The 18,892-nt window shown below is 40.0% G+C and overlaps 1 protein-coding gene across 12 annotated transcripts in view; it reads right to left on the bottom strand.

Moving 5' to 3' along the window:
• The window catches only part of ATP8A (ATPase phospholipid transporting 8A1), a 111,469-nt gene that overhangs the window by 19,536 nt on the left and 73,041 nt on the right, over positions 1-18,892 (bottom strand). For all 12 annotated transcript variants that reach the window (XR_012888050.1, XM_075881710.1, XM_075881694.1 and 9 more), the window contains 19 exons: positions 18,694-18,763; positions 17,520-17,607; positions 17,254-17,306; positions 14,877-14,963; positions 14,692-14,739; positions 12,952-13,042; positions 12,547-12,611; positions 12,375-12,464; positions 11,783-11,865; positions 11,179-11,284; positions 9,747-9,824; positions 9,120-9,230; positions 8,952-9,026; positions 7,151-7,273; positions 4,671-4,749; positions 3,798-3,859; positions 3,610-3,666; positions 2,795-2,902; positions 1,024-1,112 (listed from right to left, as the gene is read on the bottom strand). Coding sequence is in view for 11 of the 12 variants with exons in the window: in XM_075881710.1 (XP_075737825.1) it covers positions 1,024-1,112; positions 2,795-2,902; positions 3,610-3,666; positions 3,798-3,859; positions 4,671-4,749; positions 7,151-7,273; positions 8,952-9,026; positions 9,120-9,230; positions 9,747-9,824; positions 11,179-11,284; positions 11,783-11,865; positions 12,375-12,464; positions 12,547-12,611; positions 12,952-13,042; positions 14,692-14,739; positions 14,877-14,963; positions 17,254-17,306; positions 17,520-17,607; positions 18,694-18,763 (1,563 nt within the window). In the remaining variant the exon portion in view is untranslated. The remainder of the gene's footprint in view (positions 1-1,023; positions 1,113-2,794; positions 2,903-3,609; positions 3,667-3,797; positions 3,860-4,670; positions 4,750-7,150; positions 7,274-8,951; positions 9,027-9,119; positions 9,231-9,746; positions 9,825-11,178; positions 11,285-11,782; positions 11,866-12,374; positions 12,465-12,546; positions 12,612-12,951; positions 13,043-14,691; positions 14,740-14,876; positions 14,964-17,253; positions 17,307-17,519; positions 17,608-18,693; positions 18,764-18,892) is intronic.

Here is an 18,892-nt window from a genome sequence, read left to right on the forward strand (position 1 = left end):
TAAGCCAGGTTGGCAAGGTATGCTTCAAGCTTTTCATTCATATGTATACACCAAGATCATAAAGTGCATGGAAAAGAAGGGTAGTAATAATGACATAATGACTTCAATGTAGTGCCGATAATTTAACAAGGGAAAAGTCGATTTTATCGGACCTCATCATTGGGTCATTGTAACAATTAAACAGTGCATCTCAATAAAATATACAAGCATCAGTGGTGTCAGAATAAATGGCTGCCAATTAAATTTAGACAACCTGGACTTGTTCCATGCATAACCACAACACGACACACACATTGCCACCACTGAAAAGTGGCTGCATTGGCTTCAAAGCAAGAAAACAACTTGGCCACTGCATCATGATTGGTCCTGGATAATGGTGCCCTTGACTGCATCAATGCAACATTACCAGCAAAGCCAAATTCAAGGATGAGACGGCTAAAACCGGACAGAATATGACTAATTTTTGTTCCTAACATGCGGAGGCATCAGTGGCAGCAGCTCGAGCAAGAGTGATAAAGTCTCACACATGAATGGGGCACATGTGTGGCTTTTTGCTGCTCATTGTGAAATACCATATGAATGTTGCCATGTTCACGCACAACCTGTCAAGTAGGTCGAGCTTTGTCACGTACCTAGCTAGTCACCTGTCCTGGAGGATACATGAAATCATTCAGTGTGACTGGTTATCATCTACATGCATCAGCCATGAAGGGCACATTTCAGCCTGACATCCCTGTGTGAATGCTTATGCAAGCATTCTCGGTGCACAAGAAACTGCACAAGAAAGAAAACAGCCCTACCGCTGTCTTAGAAACTTCTGAACATGCCTTTCATGCAAAAAGCAAGACAATGGGAAGGGTGACACAAATATTATTTTCATTTTTCTTGTCTGTGTTTTGCCTTCTAGTACTCCGTGCCGTGTATTCCTACCATACTTCTAACATTTCCTGCTGTTTGTGCGATAATTTGCATGCAAGGGGAGGCAATCCTCTAAGAAAATGAATGAAGGCCTCCAGCACTTACACAATGACAATGACATCTGCCAGCAGTGCCATGAAGGGAATTATCACGAGGCCCATCCAGAATATCCCGGATGAGAAGATCATGACGTGCTGCAAGAAAGGGAAACGCTGTGGTCTGAGCTGAAAGTAATTTCTTACTCTATCGGCTATCATTTAAGTGAGCTACTGAGACACATGTGTTCATCTAGGTCTAAAGGAACGAGAAAGACTAAAAAGTGTCGTTACTAATTTCTTACTGCAGGTGTGAGAGGGGGAGAGATGGCCCACTTCGACTGTGTTTCTGTATTCAGACATATACAGACACGAACATGAAAATAGTAATCAAATGTGCTTCAGAGGAAGTAAAAAAAAAAAGATGCTCAAGTTAAGTGCACCTCAAACCACATTTGATTACTATTGAATCCCTAGCGGCTCTTGTTTACTTACGTAGCAGCGCACAGTCCTTCAAAGAAGCTAGTTCAATATACACAAAGAACAGAGTGCTATTTCTTAAAAATAAGAGATAGTGCATGCTTGTTTGATGCTATTGCATTAAATTAAATCGACAATTCACATTCATCCTGAGCAAGTGAGAGCAGCCTTGCAAGTATTACAAAAAAAAAGAAGCGGGGGTTACATAAAAACATTCCTAGCACAACCTAGTGTTAACCTAGTGGCTCAATTTTTGACCTTTCCTTTATCGACTGATCTAATGCGACTAGCATAAATCTTTTAAAAATTTTTCTGCTGGGTTTATGAAAATTTTGATTTTGTTTCCAGGGGCAGACTGGTCTTTGGGACCAAAAAGCTATATAAAATTCATTTTTTTTTAAATTGACATATTTAGTTTCTGCAAGTATTTCTCTATCTCTCTGCAAATTTTCACACACCAGGAAGTGGTAATTTTTTTGTAATGTCATTCTAACTGTCCGGATTATTGGTGCTGTTAAGATGCAGAACCTGTAAAAAAATGGGGAACCGACTTCGAGGCTTTCTTTATAATTTGCCGGCACCTGCGTTAGAAGCTCTGCTACAATTTTGTGAGCGTCTTTATAAGGATTGCAAAAAATGCACACCATGCACACCATGCACACCATTTATGACTGTTCAATTTTGAGGCTTCAATATCTCTGCAGCTAGGGCAGGTACAGCAATAATTATTTTTGCAATGAAAACCTCTATGTGTGTAGAATGCAAGTATAGGAGCAGAATTTAGAGCACTAGCTTTTTTAATTAATCACTCATCAAAATTGTAACACAATTCCAACTGCTTTTTAAAATGGATAATTCATTTTGCTGTAAAATAACCAAGAAAGGCTTAAAAAAAAAAAAAAAACTCTTGCATGCTTTCAATCTATAGCCATTTATAGTCAACTTAATCTATAGTCAACTTAAGTTATCTCAGGAACAAAATGAGGAACAGGAAAGTCAGTTAAGTATTTGAAATAAGCAGAAAAAACTGCATAATCCTATGCAGTTTGATCAAGATTACTGAGGAAATAAATATAAGAATGTCTAAGACCTGCCTGCCCCCTTAAGGCAGTATAATATATTTTTATTTTATTTTTATACTCTCCTACCCTCCACCACAATCTTTCTAGCTCCTCAATATTCATTAGGAGATAGCCACTAACATTTAGTAGCAATACATTATAGTAACATAATTTTATCCACATTAGAGAAGACTAATCATATTTGTGATTTTACATCCCAAAACATTAGGATATGTTACTACTGCAGCTGCTTTAACAAGAAAGAATGATGCTCAAAGTTGTGATGCTATCTATGCGCACCATGCCAGCCATGTCCGGACCGATGGGTAGCATCGGCCACATGTTGCAGTAGATGAGTAGGAACAGTATCCACATTGCGATGCTTCCCCAAATAGCCATGTGCACGGGCTTGCAAAAAAAGGGAAGACAGGGAGACAAAAACACAGTTACTACAGCACACATACCAGCAATCCGGATTCACCATTGTGCGGACAAGAGAGAAAGACGCTACTGTAGAGAAGAAAGGCATGGGGCAGCACAAGGAATGGAAGATGAAGTAGAGGAAAGCGTTGAACAAAGAAAGTATATTAGGTAGTAACAGAGACGGTACCCTTGCTCGTTCATTAATACAATGCATTACACTGCTTAAGTACACTGTAGGCAGATTCTTTTCCAACCTCGCAGCATCAGAATTTTATAGATGAAGAAAAGAGTTATTGTAACGTTATACAAAAGCTAAACTTTCCTTCATTTTCTTTTTTTGTATGCTCATAGTGCACTGAGATGCAGGAGTTTTTCCGTGAGAAAATGAAAGAAAATTGGTCAACTTGCAGTTCCTCGCATGTTCAAACGTAACTTACTGGACTTCATTACTTGTGGTTTGTAACTGCTTGCCACTAATAAAAATAAACACTCACATTATAGCAATCTAGTTTTCCATTTTGTAGTGTCAGCATCATTGGCCATGTTTGGTTAATTTTATTGCTCATTAAGAGACCATAAGCAGTACATGCTAGGCTTTGTATCTTTTAATAACTAATGTACAAGATTAGCTTGACTTAATGATTCTCCTTAATTACAATTAAGTGCGAATCAAGCAGCCACGCCAGCCTTACCCAAGTCCATGAGTTCATCTCCAGGCCAGCCTTGAGGCACACGGTCACCACGACATACTGGAAAGGTAGCAAGCACACGAAATGTTAAAAAAAAGAAAGGATTAGACAACTAGCATTCACAGTTTTTGATCGAATAAAAATTTTGATAGCTACAGAAAAAAAAAAGTACGACAAGCTAGATTACTCACAGTGTACACCATGTTTCCAAACATGAGGTATCCGCCATCTCTTCCGTTCGCCCAGGCAACGTCTACATAATCAACATCATTGAGAGTCAAAGCTTAATAGTCATTTATTATTTTAATGATGAGCATATCGCTGTCTCAAAGCATATTTACACCAAATCTGCTGAAAGAATTGAAAAATTCGGCACATCGGAAGACCCCAGAGCAAGTGTGAGATGCTCCACTAGCAGGCACTTTGCGAATGCCAAGTTTCAAGCTCAGAACGCAATAATAGCAAAAGTTGGGCTAGTTGGTGGTTCATGCTTGGGATGTAAAAACAGCGCAAAAAATATAGACAAGAACAGAGGAAGAGACGACACCGCGATCAGCGCGGTGTCATCTCTTCCTCTGTCCTTGTCTATTTTTTTTGCGCTGTTTTTACATCCCAAGTCAGAATGCAATGATGTGAAAAAATTATGCAAGTATGGAGTGCGTGTGCAGCTTTTTTACTCCCCATTTTAATGTGCTGTCATTTTGTACCAATGATGTCTTCTGCAAAGTGAGCTGACCATATGCTATGACTGGAACTTGTTGCTTTTAGGGTTACATCGAATCACACGTGGTTTGCACACCTTTGCCACAGATGCTATGCAGCATCCTATGTTTGACTGCAAACACAAGCAGTTTGCTGTGGTCACTACACTACCTGTGAGGTCAAGGGAACTGATCACTTCGTTCGATGCTCTAGAGGCTGGGATACTTGATGATTTTGACGCAATATCTGCCGGTTTTCGGTCAAATATTGGGAACCAGTATTTTAAAGAGCAAGATATCAACTATACGAGCTATGGTGCCCGCTAAAAACTTCAATTAAAAATGAATAAAAGTGTGACTTGCCCTGCTTTATTCCCAGCATGGTCAGCCAGAAGAGAACTATTGAGTGGTAGATTGCATCAATGATCCATACCCAAAAAACCTGCAAGTTGGCCGCCAAGTGACATGTGAGTCAGTAACACCAGGTTTTATGACGTAAAAACAACAGTGGCTATGATGCGCCAGCAGATAGAGTAGTGCTGGTCAAAAGAAACTGGGCATCATAAAACTGACGAAAACTGCATTTGTCTCATGATGCAATTTCTGCTTCTCCATAAGACACACAGGAAGTTTAGGCAGGAATTTAGAAGATTTAGAAGCATGATTATACCTGCAGGAGCTGCATACAATACTAAGACTATCTCGAAAATAAAATGTTCAGCCTCTATAAGGACCCAGTATGAAAGCTTTCATTTGACATTAAGATTTACTCTCACTCCCCATTCCGTTAAAGGGACACTAAAGGCAAATAACATGTCATAATGAAAGCTCAATATATAACAATATCTTAAGGCAATATTATTAACAGCAGTGCCCTACTTACTGAGGAATTAAACTAAATGTATCACACGATGTGTGCCACGAGTGACACTTTTGAACTGATCCCGATGACGTTAAACAAAATAGCTGCAACAAAAAAGAACCTTCCGCACATCAAGAGATGTGATAAAATACTGCTTAACTGTTTCTGTTTCATTTATGGAAAAAGTAACCGCCTGGCAGGAGAAAGGAGAATGGTGCGAGAGATTCAGAAGTTCAATTTTCACCTGGTTAGGCTAGGTTAGGCTGGATAGGTGGTATCATCTAGCGAGGCCTAGTTAAACCAAGCAAGCAGAAAATTATTCAATGGCCGTTGTTGCTGCTGTGGCTCCCGCTACTTTTGCTCTGCTGCTAAAAGTGTCGGCGGCTGCGCACTAAGGGCGGGCAAAGTTGGGCACAGCAACAGCGACGACAAAGAGACCGCTTTCAGGCGGGTGATTAGATCTTTCTTGGTAGGAAGCGTAGCAACTATTACACAGAACAGACAACACAAGTGCCTAATTGTTTATTGGGTGATTAGAAGTGCCCTAACCCGATGGAGACCGCTAAAACGTGATTTCAAAATAAGCACTTTCTTGGCTCTGAAGTAGCACTACGAGGTTTGTGAACTGCTGTTTCAGCTATCAAGATCGACTTAATATTTGCCTCTAGTATCCCTTTAAACTTAATCTGCAATAGTGCAGCGGAAAACATCATTGCTTTCGTCCTGTGCACTTCAACCCTTAACCCACGTTCTTTTTTAAGACGAAAGTCTTTTATGCCGAGGTCCACACCAGCTCTGCTGACGTACTTCCATCAATAAAGTGATGTTGAAGAATATTTACTAGGAGATTGCAAAGAAAAACGCCAGAAGGCAGGCATTCGTCGCACGGAATCGAACCAACAACCTCTCGATCCTGAGCGCGCGGCACTAACCACTACGCCACGGAGCGCACATTGTCCACTCCATGGCAAGCCATTTATATACACCATACACTGGTTGACAGTCCTCAGAACTTCGAAACTTTAGCGCCTTTTTGTTATCAGTGGCAAGATGGTGCAACGGGCTCGCTTTGGGCGCGCTCTAAAGGTTGTCACCTCCCCACAGCGTGGTCTCTCCTACACCCACAATTATCACACTCGTAATTCAGGAGAGGACGAAGGTCACTTCGCACGATGCCCCGGCCGCGTTTACGAAAGGAGCACGCTACTGACACATGACGCAGGAAGAATTGTGACAGTTGTTCGCGCTTGTCCTCTGTATATTTGGTGCTAGCTGCATGCGTCCTTTTATTTATACAGCGTTCTTAAAGTGTCGAACTGTGACAACAGTTAGTCCGCGCTCATCCTCTGTATACTCATTTCGTGCATGCTTTCTACTTGAGGTGTGCGCTGCAAATTTTGAGTTGCTTGCTGTTCTTAACATGACTTAGCAATCTATTGCTGTTGCTCTAACAATGCACAATAAACGCTCAACAACCTCTGTAAAGACACGTTCTACCTTCGTGTTATACCGATGCCTGCAGGTTGATCAGCGATGTTTTTTACACAGCCCTGTAATATGTGTTCTAGTGCAAGCCTCGATTCAATGGAATACTTTGTCTTTTACAAATTCATGTCCAAAGCTGCAAGGCACTGCGGCTGCGCCTTGAGGAGTGTTAAGCTTTCAATGAAAAAAACTTGATATGTGACTGTGATAGTTTCAACCAACATGTGACAACAAGAAAAAGCACGGGGACAATTATAGAATGTTTGACCTAAAGCAGGAATGAGAGAAAAGTTTATAATTTATGCATTTTTACTTTTCTTCTCCAATGTCAGACTGAATCACGACTGTGCCTGAGCACTGCTGTCAGACGTCTTTTTTGACATAGAGATCACCTTGAAACAGAAATGACATCAAGCTTGTTTTCCACAGCTTGACAGGAGTTTTTATCGACAGCTACCGAAATTCAACAGTACAGCTATCAATGATGCTACCTTACCTTTGCATTGAAGCCTTCAGCATTCTGAGATGACTTGTATAGGGCAGGATACTTCATCATCACTTCTGCGCTGCAGGTGCGATCGAAGAGACCGATGGCAAGGGGAGGAGCGGCGGTGAACATCTGCAAAGTAAAATCATTGTCTAGATTGCGTATAGTAGCTTACCGATTTTTTAAGGAAACACTAAAATGAAACAGTGATTTTGTTCGGATTGGTAAATTGTACTCAGTAACTCTGACAACATTAATGTCACCATCATAGGTTGATTATGAGATAAAAAATGTAAGGTCTAACTAACGTTTTACTTTTGCGGTGAAATCTCTGCATGTGATGTTATGAATTTTAAAGTTTTTTTTTGTATTTTGGTGCCATTAGATCAACAATTTTTTTTTAAAACTTGGTACGTAAAGTCTATGGCTCCCTCAGAGGACAATGTACTTCATTTTTACCAATATGAAACAACCTAGGCCCTCGTGGACAGCATCGAAATATGTGAGGTCACGTGTTTGGTGCTGGAATTTCTAGGCAGTGTCATCACCAATATTTTCTTTTGGCTTCTTTTCTTGCTTACCAAACATATTCTCATAGCGAGTGTAGCAATTTTGCAATTGTAAAAGAGCAGGCTAGTGCGAATTGCAAATTTTAGAAGTTCAGTGCAAATTTAAAGTGAACGAAAAAAAAAATGAACATATTCGTCATGAACCAGCTAACCTGCACAATCTGCAGATTGAAAGACAGTAGCATATATAAAAAAAAAATACGCCATGCCTGCACCGAATGTGCAGCACTGTCACAGGGGAAGCTGGAACAGTGACCTTTCAGACCCTTTTTTAACACTCTTTGGGTAGCTCCTGCAAGCACAATTGCATGGTACCCACTATGCCATCAATCATTGTGCAGAAACCAGGCATTCACTATGCCATCCTTCATCATTCTTCGGAGAAGGGTGATATCTGCTCCAGACTTGCAAGAAATACCGCGCAATCATTTTCTGCTCGGGCTGATCATGATGAAGAATCATGCCAGAAGCTTTTGTAATCCACACAGTCTGCCGCAGTGAGTATCCGCCCCAGTTAACAGGTGAACAAGACCAAGCTATTGTAATGGGTTGGAGCATTCAACGACCCACTCGTGCAATTGGCATTGTGTGGTACCTGGCTGTTCCTTTGCATTTCTAAAATGCTTTATTACTCGTATTAGCACGATACCTTTCCCGACATCAAGCCTACCTAAGGCCAGAAAGGAGTCTCAAGCACTGGGGTGTCTCAGTGGTAGAATACTGGGCTGGCATGCAGGGGGCCCGGGCTCGAATCCCACTGTGTCCTTGGTGTTCTTATTTACTGAGCTTTTTTTTTTTATTTCGTGCAATAATGGTTACAAACACAGGCAGTGGCAGTGGACAACTATGGCACTGCACGGAACCTGTGTAATGATCTCAAAACAGCTTTCCATGTAAAAAAAAAAATCCAATGAAAAAACTCATGCTATTCTGGGACAGGTTACAAAGAATTAATGGAAGGGCAGATCATCCGTCACCAATAAATAACATGATGCATGACAAGTCCAGAATGCAGTGGTAAAGACAACATTGTAAAACATTAGGGTCGAATAATTAAGTTCTTGACTGAAAGTGTGACTTTAAGTCATTTCTGTCCTTGAATACTTGACAAACACCGTAGCTTAAGGACAAGAGGTACTCAAAGACACGAACATAAATTTTGTTTTCTGAACCTATCCCACCCAATCCCACCTTTTCCTGCTCTGCCTTCAACACAGGACTACACTACCAGCTCTACTCACCACGTTGTACATGCCGATTGACCACCTCTCAAATAATGTCTGTCCAGACCATCCGCTCACTGCCGCAAACCACAACTGCCGATAAGAGCAAACACAAATCAGTTAGATGTACAGCAGTTGGAAATTGAGAAAGGTTTCGACAGAGCACAGAAGCAAATGAGTTCTCACCTCAATGACGTAAAGACAGATGTTCTTGTGAAATGAGTATAGAATCAGACGACACATTCGGTTGTGGTTCCAGGCTCCGTGAACGAACAGCAGACGGCGCAGAAATCGAAACTTCGTGGGGAGTTGAATGCAAAAGAGAATATTATTTCCTATTAAACTTTTGCCACCATCAAAGCATAGAAAATACAGGTCTTATTAAGAAGCCTAACCTCTATTCTAGCAGACTATGCGATGACAGCTTCAAAATCACCATAGCTTTCCTTCTTTATAAGAAACCATAAACATGCTTGGGTGGCGTGTTTCGCACATGTTTGTTGCAAACAAGCTTTCTGAAAATTCTTGTACTTCAAAAACCAATGGTAGGTTGCATGTTACACCTCTCAAAATCATTGTAACCCACTGTCAATATGTACCTTTTTACATCCTTCAGAAGTCTCAATGAGATGGAACACATTAACTTAAAATCAGAAGCAAAAACAAAAGGTGTGGCAGATAGCAATATGCAGATTGGATAAGCAGCTCTGACAGGCTGGGTTCTATAAATGTTCAGCACTGGACTAGCTTTGTGCAGTTTTATTATGCTTACAAAAAAAAAAGAACAAACTTTGGAAAAACAGTATCCCTCACCTGTGCGATCGAATAGTCAGAAGCACAGGCAGCTTGCAAGCCTTCCATGCCACTGATGCCAATACCTACGTGTGCAGACTGCAAAATAAAAAGTAAGTTGTCATTCAGCTGAAAGCATCGATACTCACAGTAGGTACAACAGACACCACAGCTCAATAGCAGCAGAAAACTACAGCCTGAATTGATCACCTCGGATAAGCCACTTATCCAACAAGAACCTCGGCTAGAAAAGTGCTTAATTTTACAAAAGTACTGTTCGTAACTCAGAAGCCTCATTTTCATAACAACAACGAATGCAGAGTTTATAAACAGCCGATCCGACAAGGAAAAGGCACTTGCAAAGGAAATATTAAGGTAAATTCCAAAGAAAATTAAACTTCATTTCAATGATAATTTGACCGTGCATATTCACATACAGTGCTGCCTTCTCTCTGCTTGAATGAATGAACAGTGATGGAAGTGCCTCTTCAATTTTTGAAGCATACTTTGGAGCAGGAAAACTACTGCTTTGGAGCAGCCATCAGCGTTTCCGAAGCAGAAAAGAATGCTAGTTTAGAGCAGCTAATGGCGTTTTAGGAGCAGATATTAAGTTTGCCATACCTTAATTGGAGTTCAGAGCATTGTCAAAGCATATTCTAAATAATAATATTTTCTACGAGACATATTTAACAGACAATCAATTTAAATTTCATGTAGCAAACAATTGCAGGTTGTCAAAATTGAGCTGCGAAATGAGAAACAGTTTAAAATACTAGCATTTGCGACGGAAATCAAATCAAACCGGAAAAGCTGAGCACCTCATTTTAGAAATAATTACAGTCCCATATAACTGTTGCCAAATAAGCAGTAGATAATCGGTATAAGATAAAAGCAATCCTGCTCATTTTTACATTTCACCACATTAACCTGCATGTCTAACTGAGAAAAAAAATTTAAAACAAAAACAGCCTAATGAGCTATATTTTTAATATGTCCGTTCTTGTCACACAAATGAGATCAGAGCTGATATTGCTACACACTAGTAGCACACTGTGATAGTACACAGATTCTTTTCAGTTTCCTTAGATGAGTCGGTCAAAGAGTAAAAGTTCATCCTTATCATTCTTTCAGTGGCATTTTGGAGCAGGTTTGGAGCAATTACTAACAAAAATTACTGTTTAGAGCAGTACGGAGCAGCAACTTTCTTTTGGAGCAGTTAGGAGCGATTGGAGCAGCACTTTCGTCACTGAATGAATGAATGACTACACATTCGCTTTCAAGCGCAAACAACTGACAAATATATTACAGCTCAGCTGCGTACTTTCTGAGTTACTGCCAAAAGTACAGAAGAGAGAAGTTTGGTTTGTCGCTAGTGATCACAAAGATCCCACACAATGCACCTGCAGTGTACAACTACCACTGATCCAAAGGTGCTTTTAAATTAAGAACTCGCCTGGATCATGGCGACATCATTGGCACCATCGCCAATAGCCAATGTCACGCACTGAGTAGTACTTTTAACCACGTCCACTACTTCAGCTTTCTGCATTGGGGACACCCTAGGGAGAACAACAAAGCAATCTCAGTACTCGCCTAATGTTTGAATGAACAATAGAAACAAACACTAATATAGACAAGAGTGACAGATTAATGTTCAGAAATGTCTAAAACAGGGTTCTCGAACATGGCTGCAGTAACAAAATTTAGTTCCATAGAAGCCAGGACAGTGATAAGACAGGAGGAGGGTGTAGCTTCAATGCCAAATGAGTCATTTGAAGGGCAGCCTTTCCCATATCCATGTATGGGTCATTTCTGTAAGGTACTTGGTGTCAGCATTCAAAACATATTGATACCCTCATTTAGTATGAAGACCCCTGAAACGTGACTTACTCTTAAATAATTTCGCGGCATGAAACAAGTGCTGTGAGATTTTAAAAATTATATTTTAATAGTCTGTGATGACTTGAAGTTCGCCATTACTGTCCCTTTAATGCATGATGAACATGAAATGCCTTTGGAGACAACAGTGTACTGTTATATTCGAGTGAACCACTTACCGGCAGCAGATGCAGACTTTGCAGGAAAGTGCGATGTCAACAAAGTCTCGCCGAACATCGGAAGACAGTGCGTATTTCAGCGTCTGCACAGACAGTACTTGGCTTTGCAGCTTTTATGGTGCGCAAACACTCAGGGGCAAAAATTATGAAAGTGCACTAGAACTTCGTAAAAGTCTTGTGGGGGTCTGTGAATGCTTTGTTCTAGACTGCGGTCTCACTTATATTGTAATCATAGTAGATGCATACAGGCACTTGCAAGAACATCTGCGATTGAAAGGAACGACTGACACGTGTTCTCAGGCGTAAGATTTGAAGTGCATACAATAATGTTTTAAAAAGAAAGGCTTAATGGCATTGCAATCACAGATTTCAGCTAGTATTAGTACCAGTAGTAACTAGCACAGTTGGATATGTCAACACAAAGATGTAAGCTCCACCGACATTACTTAACGACTTATTCTTGCTCGTTACTTGCAACACTGTCAGCTTTTAATATGAGTGCCCTGTTTACCCCACTTATCATGACAAAGAAAAAAGCGAGCAATGCTTAGGTAAATAAAGTCCAAAGAAAATTGCACCTCAGACCTCTTACCTTTCCGTCAACTATAAGAGCAATCTCATTTTCTTTCCGCAGGAGATCACCGAAGTCATGAGCATGCTTGCGAATGGCTTCTCGTGTGCCCTGAAGACAAAAGATAACAGCACCATTTAAAAGCAATCATATCATGACAAGACAAAAAATAATGAATAGAGCATGGACTTACATCCAAACTGTCTTCGTTAATGACTAGAAGTGGCATTGACTGAGAGATCAGCCTTGTCGAGTATCCTGAAAACAAAGGACGCAGAGGCGATGCTGTTTCCCAAAGACGTATTCAACAAGACATATTTATGTGGGAAACATGAAGTGGTATACGATCTGCATTGGTGCAAATTACTTGTATGCCATTCATGAATGCACGACAAATTTGAAATCACAGTTACTCGATTCAGAAAGTGCAAACAGATATGAGCTGTTCCAAGAAACTGACATCAGTAATGGGATAGTATGTGATTTCTGTATCCAAAACTTATGAGAAATATACTTTCTTTTTATGCATGGTAAACTGAAGTTGTTTAAAATCAACTGCAACAATTCTCAAGTCACTGGAGAAAATAGCGCAATATACCTATGTTAATGGCAGTTTCCTGCTTGTCACCTGTCAGCACCCAAATTTTGATGTCAGCCTTCAGCAAATCAGCCACTGTTTCTGGAACACCCTATTTGTAAAAGAAAAAAACAAAAAAATATTTATTGCAGTGCCTTGCTTTAAACTTACCTATTTACATAATTGTAAGTCGACTAATTTTGTCTCAATTTGAAATCCAAAGTTCAGGGGTCGATCTACAATCGAAAGCTAGTTTCGGTTATAAAGTTTACCTAAAATTGATCTTAACTTTTTCCTGCACAACTAGCTTTTTTGCAAACAGGAATTTGACATTGTTTTCTTTGGGGACATTGTATAGTATAAGTTTTTTTAACGAAATCTGTTCGTGTTCTTTTTTTTTTTTTGCTGGGATTTTAGGAGGGTCGACCTATATTCAAGTCAACTTACAATCACGTAAACACAGTAATATTAAATAATTTCACAATCTGCAAAGAACTGATGTGACTTGATTGTAGAGGTGGCAAAGATAAATTTGCACAGAATTGCACACCACACATAAAGCAGACTCTCAGTAAACGAAGATCTTTTTGAACAAGCTTGCTTATTGGACAACTACCTCTAATATGATTAGTTTTCTACTTGAAGTTTGCAACCCTGTTCACCTCTCAGTGAATGAAACTCCTTTTAAATAAAACACACTTTCCTGGTCCCTTCAGGTTTGATTTAATGAGGGTGTACAGTATTTCAACACAGCAGTAGTTTTACGAGCCATTTATAGCACGCATCTTAATTGATAAGAAACTTGCGTTCAGAAGCTTCGAAAGTGCCATCATGGTGTAAAACTTCATGCTCACTTTGCATGTAAATAATGGTTTTCAGCAAAGCTAAATGTGTAGAAAGGCACTTTGGCAAAATTCCCTTTTAAAGAAATCCCTTATTGCTAGTCCTTATTCTGACATTTATCCACTAACCAGACTATCTTGGTTGGAATCGCAGAAACACTCGACTGCGATGAGCAGTTAACGATTCACAGGCTCGGCAGGAACCACATCAAAGGAGGATTTGTGAGGAGGAGCACCGGTTACAGCTCTTAATTAAATACCCTGACCAATCTGTACCTATGAGGGTCCTCAAATTCAGGCATAAGAATATCTTTAGAGTTTATTCTCAGTTTCGATCATTCATAATGAGGGTCTCGCTCTGCCACACTTTATGCCATAAGTAGTACACGGGGTTTCAATGGTCAGCTTCACAAGCTTGTTAATAAGATCCCGTGCAACGTGACGCCAGCTGACAACATAAAGAGTGTTCTACACTTGCCACCATGGCTGCGAGTGGTGATGGCTGACACTCTCAGAAATACACCGAACATAAATACCCAATAAAACTGGTGGGACAGTGATCACTGCTGTAGCTCCATTGGTCGAGCATCGAACGCGTTACTCAAAAGTTGTAGCTTCAGTGCCTATCTGTGGCAAACTAATTTTTCATCGACTTTCATTCCTTTCCGTTCGTGTGAAAATTGCAGCATTACAGTTAACACATACAAGTAATGTCCCCTAGCCCTTTCTTAGCTTTATTGTCTATTGGTTTCATTAGGTTGCACCTACAAAAAAGAAATGGAGCCTTGATCTATTTCCCATCTATCGCTCTTACAGGACAATAGGTATAAAACATCAAATACATTATGAGAGTTGGTGAATCCAGGCCACAACAGCAACTGCGAAATAATTCAAGCACTTCAACACCATTGATACTTACGTCTTGTAACCGGTCTTCAATGGCAGTAGAGCCCAGGAGAGACAAATTCTGCGATTGGAACAAAACACTATAACCAAAGTGATATAAAATGATGTGAAAAACAGCAATTCATCAGGCTCTAATTTTCTCGCGGCTATATTGCACAGGTAATCTGACACCGTTTTAAGAGAGGCGTGCATCTTTACCGTCTCAATGAGCTGCGCAGCGTCGTCAATCTTGCGTTCTCTCATTTGCAGGGACGTGGTCGCTTTGTGGTATGTGTTCTTCCACTCCTAGATAAAAAAAAAAGCACGAAAATGTAACGCGAGTCTCGAGACAAGGAATACTGAGATCGAGATTATCTTTGGGGAATGCATTTTCCAGAACTCTGTACGACAAGGACACCGAAACAGTGCTAACATATGGAAAGATAATATACCAAAAGTAAGAAAGCGGTCATTTAAGAAAATATCAAGTTATACAGTGAAGTCTCAATACATTGAATCTCAAGCAACTGCTAAATATCATTCGCTATTTTGAAAAGTAGTTGTAGTGAAAGTATTAAAAATTTGCGCAAAAATCGTTACCACAAACATGCAAGTCACCTACCTGTGATGTGTATACATACAATCACGACCGCGTCATGCTCTAATAAGCGAGAAAAAACAAACGCAAAATATTACCGAACCAGTGCAAGTTTATTAAAGGAAGAGCACAATCTATCCTGATGTGCGCAGCTTGACTGCTCCAAGACGAGCTCTTAAGGGGAGATGCGGGTCGAAAAACTCGAGTTTTCTTCAAGATTACAGATTTTTTTATTTTCGCCTCTTTTGATAAGATTAGTACCTCTACAATTATAAATAAAAAATACAGGTCGAGACTTAGCTGGAAATGCTTTAAAGTTGCATCTAGAGAGCACAAGGTGCCTGTTAAAAGGCCCAAAGTGTACAGTCTTCGAGCACCTTGCCACCGATAATGCGCAGCCGCTCACCATTGTTGATCGCATGAGCCGAAGAGTCGAGCCTCACTCTTCAAATAACAACAGTTCCGTTGCTGATGCAGCGCAAGAAATAATAAAAAAGCACGCTTCTGCAAGTCTTTTGAGCGCCGCGACTGACTTATCACGTGGTACGGATCAGGAACTGCCATTGGCCGCTGCGCGCCTGTATGTGCTGTGAAGCCTATTTTCGGGCTCCATGTTTTGTCGAGCAGCTGAAAAATGCTTTTCTCGTGTATTTATCTCTGTTATGAATGAAAAAAGCCATTGCTCGCACGTGAAAGCAGTTGTGCAGCACGCACTGTAGGAATAGGCTACAAGCAGCTGGTCTGATTTGCGGCAGTTATTGGCTTGTAAAAGCCAATGCATCAAAAGTCATTCACACCCGTCAGCCGGAAAGTTCGTGATGAGGCAATGGATGACGTCAGCGCCAATCTTGTGATGTCGAAGGAGCTCGCAGTGAGGGAACTTAGCGGGGACAACATTGCCATTATGTACGACGGTATGTGACACAAACATGGCTGCAAAATGGCATGACACCGGACTTAAGTTTTCTTCAATGAAGATATTTTCAAGGAATGTGGGGTTACACAGTCGGTGGAGTGTAGTACACATTATACATTCTTCATTGAATAAGTATGAACAAGGAACGCATACATTTTACAAAAGTAACATACCGTACAGGTTTTGATATTACAGGTTACAAAAAAACCTCTTCATTAGAAATCTTTTCAAAAATTAATGATTTAGCGATAAGATGAAACACAAATGAGTTGATACACACATTCACTCGGTGATAAGTTATAGTCAGATCGTGTCAATTTTCTTTTCTACCAGCCTTAAGAACTCTGTTAAACTCATGGTACCAGTTATTGAGTTGCCTAGAGAATTTCAATCCCTTATTGCTAATGGAAAGAAAGCGTACTTGAAACAGTCTACGTTGAACCAGTATTCTGTTAGCCTTTGGGGATGTTTTAGTCTGGTTAGCCTTGTTCGATCAATGGATATATAGTCTGAGGCCTCTATATAGCATTAGGGTTAACCTTTACACCAAATTTTAAGCTATAACAAATTCAATTTTTTGTTGGATGCAACTTTGTTATAGTGAGGTTTGAGTGTACTAGTAAACGTGAACATGTTATTTTGTTCCAAGCATTTCAGCAGAGACTACAAATAGGTTTTTTAAGATTATTAAAAGGCAGCTAGGCTCATTAACGTCACTGTCACTATTTATTCACACTATTTTTTCTTTAACTTGTCAACAGATGGTAATAGTACTAGTCAAAGACTACTGAGCAAGTTGCTTTCCGGAAGTCAAGACTGATATTAAATGATGGATTTTCATTTCTTCCAAACAAAATTGTTAATTAGCAACACCGACTGTTACACCAAATGAGGCAATGCGAAAAATCAGGTAATAAATTTCGTCACGAAATATCAGCACCAAAACAAGTAGCAATTTCAATGTAGATGAAGAGGTCAGGGTATGGGTAATATGAAGCTATAAAGAATTAATAAAAAAAGAGTATTTTCACAGATGGCTTGTGTCAGTTAAACATAATAAAGAGACCTGGCGAATTTCCTACCTCATAGTACTCCGGAGAAATGTCAGCTTCCGCAAGACACAGAGTTCGCAAACCTGCAAGAAAATGCCAGTCGCGTCAACGTTAATAGCAGAGATGCAAAAGAAGAAGTCATAGGTTGAACTTTCTGGCGATTAAGGCAAGCAGATTCATCTATGTACTAAATATTGGCCAATAATGCAGCTGACACAGTGTTGCTGCGTGCATACATCTCCATAAAATGAAAACTACCCAAAAATAATTCTGTCTTCAAATAATGATGCACTGACCTTGGGAGGCAAATTCTTCGAGGTGTTTGAGGTTGATATCCTTGAAACTCTGGCTTTCGGCTCCAAGCCTTTCGTATATGACAGTGTCCTGAAAGACAGTAAATGTGAAGTCTCAAACTGCGTGAGCTACTGCGAAAAAGGCTGATACCGCCAACAAAGAATCCAGTTGTATGACAAAAACACCCCGAGGAACTGATTTACAGCAGGCGTTTGTAATAACAGGGGTCGTGCACAAAATTTCACAGAGCAAATTGCAATTGACTTAACGATTTTTTTTTCCATTATGCCTTGTATCACCGCCACAACTAACTGGGACTCGCAAATTTGTAAGGGCTTTGAATTGAATTGAGTTCTCCATGCCAAAAAAATACAATCAATAAATGCAGTCAAACTGCCAAAAAAATACAATCAATAAATACAGTCAAACCCCTTTGTAAGATACACTGATATAAGAGACAAATGGGTATGAGAGACACCAGTAGGCCTACAGTAAAATATGGGGGACAGGAAAATGCATACGAGGCCTCCTGCTTATAAGAAACATCTCGTATAAAAAACAAGAATTGCTGCCTGAAGCATGCCTCATATAAAGGAGTTTAACTGTACATGGAAGACATTTGTGTCCTTAGCATCAAGCTAGAAAGAATCCATACAAAAAAGTTACCAGATATATACATATACAAAATAGCAGTTTCAACTGTTCACCTATTTTTTTTTTTGTGCTGGTAGCTGATGACATATTTGAATATGATTGAAAACATTAATACGGGTCTTTAAAGTAGTGTTTCAGGTTAACAGGAAAGTGTTCACTTTGAATTATTTAGACAGGAAGATTGTTCTACAAAGTGCAACTGACACCAAATTACAGTCTTCTGCCATACGAAGTTTTTAGAAGTGGCTGTAAAGAGTTGCCAGCCTCATAGCCTCGTGTGCGAGGCTACGAGGCTGGCAACTTTGGCACGACTTTGAATAGGCAAGGGTGACAGCCTACCTAATACCATGCCAACACACCTCATCTGTATTTTTTGTTTAAGGTACCTAAAAGTAACTTAGGCACCACTCCATAAGACAGTGAAGCTGGGCCGAGCATTTTATTATAACGCAAGCATTCTCTGCCGGGATCATGCTCTTAGACCACGAAAAACGCGCAAATTTGTGATGAACGAATGCATACCGCTCCTTTGCAGAATAGCTTAATCTTTCCCTGAGGCGTCCTCACCAACACAGACATTCGTTTCCGGGTACTGCACAGAAAGAATGAAATGACGGGTGTGCAAACAAATCAAAAGAAATAAACACAGGTTAATCAGGAAAATCAAGCCGATTTCATTAAACATTGCTTAACAAGACTGAGCTCATTAAACATATCTGAA

Source organism: Rhipicephalus microplus, chromosome 2 (genome assembly GCF_043290135.1).
Source record: "Rhipicephalus microplus isolate Deutch F79 chromosome 2, USDA_Rmic, whole genome shotgun sequence".
In the NCBI taxonomy this organism is placed as follows: Eukaryota; Metazoa; Arthropoda; class Arachnida; order Ixodida; family Ixodidae; genus Rhipicephalus; species Rhipicephalus microplus.